The sequence below is a fragment of the Monopterus albus genome, unplaced genomic scaffold (genome assembly GCF_001952655.1).
Source record: "Monopterus albus unplaced genomic scaffold, M_albus_1.0 scaffold81.1, whole genome shotgun sequence".
Classification (NCBI taxonomy): domain Eukaryota; kingdom Metazoa; phylum Chordata; class Actinopteri; order Synbranchiformes; family Synbranchidae; genus Monopterus; species Monopterus albus.
Window position 1 is genome coordinate 129,430 of NW_018127961.1, and position 8,811 is coordinate 138,240.

Sequence of the window (8,811 nt, forward strand, 5' to 3'; positions counted from 1 at the left end):
AGTTTGAAGCAGTATTCTTTGTTCTATTTATTTGTTTCATTTAAAATTGAATTAAAAAATATAAACCATTAATGTTTACAAAAGTTCATAATAAATGCCAAGAAATTTTATGACCTGCATTTTCATCTGTGCCAAGTTTCTTTTCAAATTATGAACAAAAATGAAATGGTTTCCAAGTTCATTTGGAATTTCTCACTAATTTCTAACTAATCTAAGCTCTGCCTACCTTTAGTATTAGTTTTATTTCATACAAGTGTTTCCATTTCTTCTGACATACACTGAAGTGGTTAACCACATCTTTGGAAATAATCTGCAAGGCTGTAAAAACCCTGCCAAGTGCTTTATTTTGAAAGCTCATTTAAGCTCTATTATGACCATCATTTAAGCTTGAATGCTCTCAACTGTTTGAGCTGTCATACAGTGCATGCAGTTAATTCAGCATCACTGTGTTTGCTGTCAGACAAAGATCCATTACAGATAAAGGATACACCCATTGTTTGATGACTGGGCCTATGTCTTTGCCAGAGACGTTGGAGATGGACTTGAGGAAAGCGTGAGTAGAGAGAAGCATCTGGCTCCACATGTGACACTGGTACTTTTGCGATGAGGCTGTACTGGCCAGACTCAGGAGCTTGTTGAAGACCTAAAGGAGAGCAGCACAGCACAAAGGACAGCAGAAAAAGAAAGAATTTAAAGACTAATGAGGTTTTTGTAACAACATTCACTCTACCACAATTACAGAGACAGGGAAGAAAAGATCCTAGTGGTGTCTGACCTGCAGCATGAACTCCATGCTGATCCTGTTTTCTATCAACCTCATCACGAGGTGGGCCTTACACTGGAACATCTTGTAGTACTCCCAGGACAGTGTGTGGGGATGCTTAATGGAGAAGTGAAGGTGGGGAGTTGGACTGCAGAGAAAAACATTCGGAAAGTCTGTCATGCAATTACAATCCAGAGAAATATACATTAGTTATACCTCAGCCATTAAAACTAAATTACTGTTGGTAATGCACAGGGATTCAAGTTCTAATGAAATGGATTACTTGTCTTTCTCTTTGCCCCCACTGAAGGTCGGGTGCAACAGAACCCCTCCCATCTTTAGTTCATACTCCACAATCTTGTCCAGCTCCTGTTTAAAAGCACAGTCACAGGTATTAACATTTATAAAAGCTCAGTATAAAAATCATAATCATTCAAATTCTGTTTTGCATAAACTTGTTTTAAATCATCATTTCATTGTTGATTATTATGCCAAATGTTTTCTCAGGTAATCATTTTGCAGATAAAGTGCCAGAAAATAGAAAAGATGGCTGCTGCAACTTCTCAAAGCCCAAGATGATGATGATGTACTGATGCATTAAAATTGTTTGTTTTATTTGACCAGCAGTCAGGAAATGCTCCGTTTACTGTCAAATATAAGAAAGAACAGTTGCAAATGTCCAAATTTGAGATACTTTAGTCAGCTGTTAGAATCTTTGCTTGAAAAATTACTAATCAACAGAACAGCTGCTAATGAATTTTCTGTCAATCATCTAATATATTAATTTGTTGCAGCTGTAATGAAATGTCAAAGATGAAACAAAAACATAAACCCAAGGCAAAGAACAGTAGTAAATATTCATATCTCTGAAGCTGGAACCACAGAATGTTGAGCATTTTTACCTGAAAAATATCAGAAACAACTCACTGATTATCAACACAGATTTTGCTGTTAACAAAAAAATCTTTCCAGCTCTAATCATTTGCAAGAAAACTCAGAGCCGCCACCTTGTGTCCATTCTAATCATTTTTTCCTTAGCATTCATTTCAGGCTGATGTGCCTGGGAAAAAACAACACAGAGATTCTCGGAAGTGCAAAGTGTCTGACATTTGCCTTGTTTGAAGTAAAGAGCGCCTTCTGAGTGTCTGACTGCACCTTTATAGTGGAGCCACCCCGCCTTGTTTGAAGTAAAGAGCGCCTTCTCTACATATCATAAGATATTGTTACATTTGTAAAATCAGCCTTCTTAAGGTTCAGGGAAAACAAGTAGTTGTGGTACATCACACAGCCAAGGTAACATTTTATGAATGTCACAACTGTATAAACCAACAATAAATAACTACTTTGACAATAAAATGAGATGCATCAGTACAGATTTATCAGGAAAGTGACTGATTCTTATCAATTTCTAGATTTAACAGATCGCTGACAGATCAATAGGTGGTTTGCATATGACGTCACATCACTGTGTTGCTGTGGCACAAATTGCAGATGGAGAGCAGGAAGTGATTTTCTACATAGTCAGCACTACCACAAACTTGAAATGCCTAAAATTTGCATCATTTACAGCTGATCACATCGATCACACTGATAAAGCAGACGAAGCTGCTGTCTGCTGATGAAGGAGCATCCTGTCTCAAGGTGATGCTGAAAAACTGGTCCATGCATTTGTTACTTCCAGGCTGTTGTTACTCTTTACTATCAGAATGTCCCAGTAAGTCCCTAAAAAGCCTCCAGTTAATCCAAAATGCTGCAGCCAGAGTACTGACAGGAACTAGCAAGAGAGATCATATCTCTCCCATATTAGCTTCTCTCCACTGGCTCCCTGTAAAATTCAGAATAGAATTTAAAATCCTTCTCCTAACATACAAAGCCCTTAATGACAAGGCTCCATCGTATCTTAAAGACCTCGTAGAGCCTTATCATCCAAACAGAGCACTTTGCTCTCAGAGTGCAGATTTACTTGTGGTTCCTAGAGTCCACAGAAGCAGAATGGGAGGTCTCTCCATACAACCCTACAATGTACTGCCTCTACTCATTGTTCATGTCTGTCAATCTGTCGGTGCTGGATTAATTTATTTGTCCGTGCCATACACCTCCACTGTTGTTCAAAAACAATTAAGTAGACATCTGAGAAACCACTGCTGCACTGGGTGATGTTTCCTCATAATGATGACTCTTATATTTGTTAACAGAATATCCAGAGATTGCGTGCATGCACAACTGGCTCTTGCTTCTTTCAATAGCTGTAAAATGCTATGGCGTTCGGAGCCTTTAAGGCAACATTTTTAAAAATTATGCAGGTCTGGTGTTTTGCAATGAGGAAACATGTCAACCAGTGCAGCAGTGTTTTGCTGAGGTGTTTTTAATTGTTTTGAACAACAATGCAGGTCTGTGGCACAGACAAATAAGTTGGTCCAGGACAGACATTAACAGTCAGTAGAGACAGTTTACTGCAGGTATTAGTCTCTGTATGGAGAGTGTGGAAAAACACTGCTAATACAGAAAATGACCAGCCTTATCATCTAACCTCAGTTAAGTAAACAACCTTAACCATTTCCTGGGGGAAACCTGAAAAGTGTTATAACAGGATAAATTTCAAAACAAGCATTTACCTCTTTGATCCAGTGCCGATACTCATTGACTCCAAAGGTTTTCTTCAGGTACAGGCCGTAGATGTAACCTGAGATTCCCTTTAGCACCCATTCATCAGCCCTTCACAAATAACATATCATGTCACTACAATGTAAGCTTACAAATTACTAAGCATTACAAAATGTTAATGAATTTGTTACAGGTGAGTTAAATTCCTTTAAAAATTAATGATATATGTCCAACCTTTCTAGAAACCAAGTTTAACATCATCATTTTGAAGTGAATCAACATCACACTAGCAATCACTGAGACTGTCCAGAGATTTATCGTGGCAAAGAAGTGTGAAGCCATTAAACAACCAGGCCAAAATAAATTACAATGAGTTACACAAGGGAACAACTTGAAACGGAGTTTGAATGCTAAAAATCCTTGAAGTACAATCATTTCAATACTTTTAAGTGACATTTAAAGCATTTAAGATCATACTAGAGTTGATTCATTACTTTGTAATAGAGTATTTGGACAGAGTTATTTCTTGGATGGAACATGGCATGGTGATCACAACTCCCATAAATGTACAAGTCTTAATTTATTAGCTTATTAAAAAAAAAAGAGAGAGAGAGAGACACAGTAGATTGACTCAACTTGTGTGGCCCGACCCCTTGAAATGAATCCAGCCTGGCTTATGTAATAAACATGATTTCATCTGTGTATCTGCTGTAATCAACCTGATGGAGAAAAGTATTTTCCTGTAAAGAAATGATCTGCCCTTTGCCCTACACTGTCAATTGATCATATCATGGCTGATAATTAAAAACTAAGCAACTCTGAATTTCCTGTCTTACTCAATCTCAGTCAGACAGACCTACAAATCTTTATTGAAAAGGAGCCCCATATTCAGGATTGGAAAATTCTATAAAACATAGCATGGCAAAAAAAAACTGCAACCGTCATAGGTCAAGTCTGTCTTCACATCAGCAGACACTGATTTAGAAGAAACCCTGTTTTTACTTCTACGAGACAGACAAAACAGTAATCCAAGGTCTCGTTTTTCCAAAGCTCATAACCAATTTTACTATTTGTCATACTATACTATAGTTTATAGATTCATTGCTCTTTTGCTCTGCCTTCTCTTTTAATATGCCACACAGGCTACCGAGCATAGCCTGTTTTCAGTTACAGGTCCCAGTGAACCCCCATTCTGATTCAGTGCTAGCAGGCAGTACCATGTTTTGCTAAATTCAAAGAGATATGACTGACTTTGCTGAGGTATTTTAGCTGCTCTTGATGCTTTTGATTTGGTGCAATATGTGACTGGTCCTACACATGAGCAGGGACATATGTTGGATCTTATTGTTTCTTATGGTGTTCCTGTATCAGACCTGGATATATGTATAAATGCTTTTTCTGATCATATGCCTATTGTATTCGAGGTTAGTTTCTCCTGTGCAGTGGGTGCAGTATGTGTGCCTACTCGGTGCCGCCAGATAATTAACTCTTCTACTGCTGGACTGTTTGTTGCTGCGTTTGATCAGGCTGTTGCCCAACCGGACGCGGCTGCTGGCGATGCAGAGGGACTCAGTTCCTGGTTCGACCTTTCCTGTCGCTCCATAATGGATTTGGTGGCCCCGCCGAAAATTCAGCAACCAAAGGCAAGGCCGGAACCCTGGTTTGGCACTAAAACTCAAGCAGCTAGACAATCCTGCCGTAAGGCGGAGCGTCAGTGGAAGAAGGATGGACTACAGGTGTCATTCCAAATCTTAAAGGACTGCTGGCGTAACTACCAGAAGACTGTTGAAGAAGCTAAACGAGGATATTTGTCATATTATTTTATTTGGAGGAGGTGGTTAGCCTGGTTAAGTCATCTGGCTCCCCTAGAGATGCTATTCCCCCATCCTTATTTAAGGAGGTCTTTCCTTGTATAGGAATGCTGGTTCTGGCTATTATTAATAGCAGTGTGTCCTATGGCGTTGTCCCCGGACTCCACTGAAAGCGATTTCTACATTATGTGTATATGCATCCAAACAATAAGGACAACACTTTTCCATTACATACAAATCTGGTCTCTGAGGCTAATCGTGAGCTGCCCATGGCAGAACTCAGGACACCTCATGCCATGATAATCACAAAATGCCTCAAACAACCAAGTCCACATGATGCACCATCTGTTCATATCTAAAGGCAGAAGTACTTCTACTTGTTCCAAATGACCACACTCGAAGGTGGCCTGCTGTCAGAGAGTGGGGAGACGTGATAAACTGACAAATGGGGATAAGAACACATACTTTTTACCAATCTCTTCTTCAGTGCATGCATGGCCTTGTACCTGGTCACATTAAACCTGTCAGGCATAACTGTGCACAGAATGAAAATAGGAGAGCTGGACAGTGCTGATTTGATGGTCCAGCATGATCATGGACAAAAACATTAAAAAATGACTACAGACACAGATGTCAGTCTGTAATGGTAGATTTGAATCCCTCCAGAGAAAACGAAGCACTTGTTCCAAGGACATGAGCTCTTTAGTTAAAATTCCACCATCTCAAACCCAGCAATAAATCATCAGCCAAAACTACTATGTTCTTTCCGGTTTAACAAGCTCTGTGTTTTGGTTTTATTTTAGTCCATGCCCTTGTAGATGCAGACAAATGCCCCCACATACTGTAATGTATAGAGGCTGGACTAGAACCCATGTTTTAGGTTGGGCTTTGCTACATTAGTGAATGTTAGACTAAGTCTCACCATGACATCCTGGAGATGAAACAGCCAAAGAACTGCTGAGCCAAGGCTTGCGCCAGACAGCGGCGAGTTTGTGGGGTCTGGTCTATTATCACAGCACTGTGGAGCAGGTTGGTACTGAAAAACAGAGGCAACAGCTCAAGTCCGAAAGTGAATGGCAGTGTGAATACAGTATGACTATAATGTGCATCCACGACAACTGTGTACTGTGGATTATCCTTAAAGAGCCCATGGCATGCTCATTTCCAACCATTGAATGTTTAATCTTGGGTACCTCTAGATTTGCACCCATCATAACTTCAAATAGTCTGTAATTAATTCAGAAAGATAAAACCCAGTATCACAAGGAGAGCCTCCTCCTGAAATCGAGAGGACAGTTAGTGAACATGCACAACTCCTGTTGCCGGTCAGGAAGCTACAATGTTGCATAAACAAAATAACTTTGACAAATAAGATGCATTTTCAACAATTACAATACCTCAAATCTTACGTGACACGTTCGAGCCAGAATATGAAAGTGGACAGCACGATGAACCACCACAACATTAATTCATTTGAATTTCTCCTCCACAGAGGGTAAACAACAGTATATGTGCCAATGAAAAGAGATGTGTAACACTCTAAACAAAAGCAGGTAACTAAGAAACGCCACATTTTAACTGGCATAATGCAGACATAGTAACCTCTCCAGAACAATTCTCTCTAACATTACAGAAACAAGGCATTAACAGGCATGCAGTGTGTGTGTTTTTTTTAACCTTATCGTTTAGTCTCACTGAGTAGTGAAAACATCACTCCCTTTCAAGTAGCTCCAAGGTCGGTAAATCCACCTGTGGTCGTTGTATCTTCCCCCACACGACCACATACGTTCTCAAAGTAGTGAAATTAATTCCAACAAATAGCGTAGCACCAACAATACCCTCATTAATCCGCTCAATAACCGGCAACACACCACATGCGGCAGACACGCTGGCCTCGAGCAGTCAAAACAAACAGGTACTGTGCTCCAGGGTAATCCAGTGTTGATGAGCTGATCATTCACTGCCCAGGGCTTTACAGGATGACTGCTTGTAGGTTAGACCCGGTCAGGTAAAACAGCAAGTCCCTATACAGGAACATTCTCAACATGCAGTAACCTCTGTAGGCCCTGTATTTTTCTCCACATCCTCTAGTCAGTGTGGCAGCAAGAGATAAAATATATCCACAAAACTGTGCACAGTCATGTCAGGCTAGCTCACATGAATGTGCAAATGCCTGGAGATTATGACCATTCAATGAAATCTGTATACTATCAAGCAGGACTTGACATTGTTGAAAAAAAAAATCTTGCCAGCCAGAGTTTTTGTGACTTGTTTACACAAAGTTGCTTCTGCATAGAAGTACAACATAGGTACACCTCGTTTTTTGAGCTTTCAGTCATGTTTAAGATGATAATTCATTGTTGTAACATTGTTAGTAAGTCACAAAATACAGACAAGCATGCCATGGGCTCTTTAAACATACTACAAATTTCTATAGCTGGTAATGTCTTGCCTTAAAGAACATACTCCAAATTTCTATAGCTGGTAATGTCTTGCACACACACACACACACACACACACACAAAAACCAGGTTTGCAGAAATCTGCCATCCTAGCCTGATTTGATAGGACAGAGAACCATTAAAACATGTACTTGATGCTTACTTAAAGATGCTCATGGAGGCATAGGAGGAGACTTGTACATAGGTCTCGTCCACAAACACAGTCTTAAAGCAGGAGTAAGGGTAGCGGCAAGTCAGGATCTCTTCATAAAACTCAAAAATCTCATGGAGGTAAGACATGGAGTGTTTGAGGAGTGGCAGTAGCTGGGGCAGGCAGAAATGGGTCACCTGAGAGGAGACAGGACCAAGTACAATGTTAGTTATTAGGCAGGAGTATGTTTCAAACATTTTTGATAACAGTGCCCATATAGCTTGGGCTACAAATAATAACTATTTTCATTAGTGATTGAACTAATTGTCTGTAATTGTCATAAAAAGGAAGTGAAAAGTCAAAAATGTCTATAATAAAAAGGCTGAAAGCTCAAACCCAAAAATATTGCATTTACAAAAAAGAGAAAAGCAGTACACCTTCACATTTGGGAGCTGGTACTATTAATATGAGCTCTTTGGTGAGAGAACAACAGTAATACCGTCTGGTAAACTGGCAAATACAGAAACTGCTGGACAGTTACTCTAACTAGGGCTGTCTCTTTTCCAAAAGTCACATTCGAACAAGGTTCGAAGTGACACAAAATTTGTTTGAATTCATTCAAACCACCCCAGTACCTCTTGCTGCATTGGTTGTGTTGCAGCACAAGAGCTTAGTGAAGTATCATGACATGCTGTGTGACACAGAAATTCAGGTTATGTGACTACAGTGTGCCATCCTATTCTACCCTTCACTTTGGTGTGAAGGAAACCTGAACTTCAATACCACCACCTTGTGTTTATGGACATCTAGTGGTCATCAGTGGAAAACAGATTACATTACAACAAGCCTGCTGAAAACAGCAGCTTAGTTAATCATGGCTGAATATCAAAACTTTGTTAAGCAGTTATCCTGGTGTTTGTAGTCAGCAACTATCTGGTCTTTGTGTCTAAGAAAGCTGCCATGTATTGCTTTGAGTCACTCATTCATACTTGTCTACTATCTACAGTCAGGGAAAAAATTATTTGAACCCCAGCTGATTTT

The 8,811-nt window shown here is 39.7% G+C and overlaps 1 protein-coding gene across 1 annotated transcript in view; it reads right to left on the reverse strand.

The window, feature by feature from the left end:
* The window catches only part of taf2 (TAF2 RNA polymerase II, TATA box binding protein (TBP)-associated factor), a 35,589-nt gene that overhangs the window by 21,550 nt on the left and 5,228 nt on the right, over nucleotides 1-8,811 (reverse strand). Inside the window, 6 exon segments of the mRNA XM_020606742.1 lie at nucleotides 489-643; nucleotides 776-911; nucleotides 1,047-1,132; nucleotides 3,379-3,478; nucleotides 6,101-6,214; nucleotides 7,783-7,967. Of these exon segments, the coding sequence (XP_020462398.1) occupies nucleotides 489-643; nucleotides 776-911; nucleotides 1,047-1,132; nucleotides 3,379-3,478; nucleotides 6,101-6,214; nucleotides 7,783-7,967 (776 nt within the window).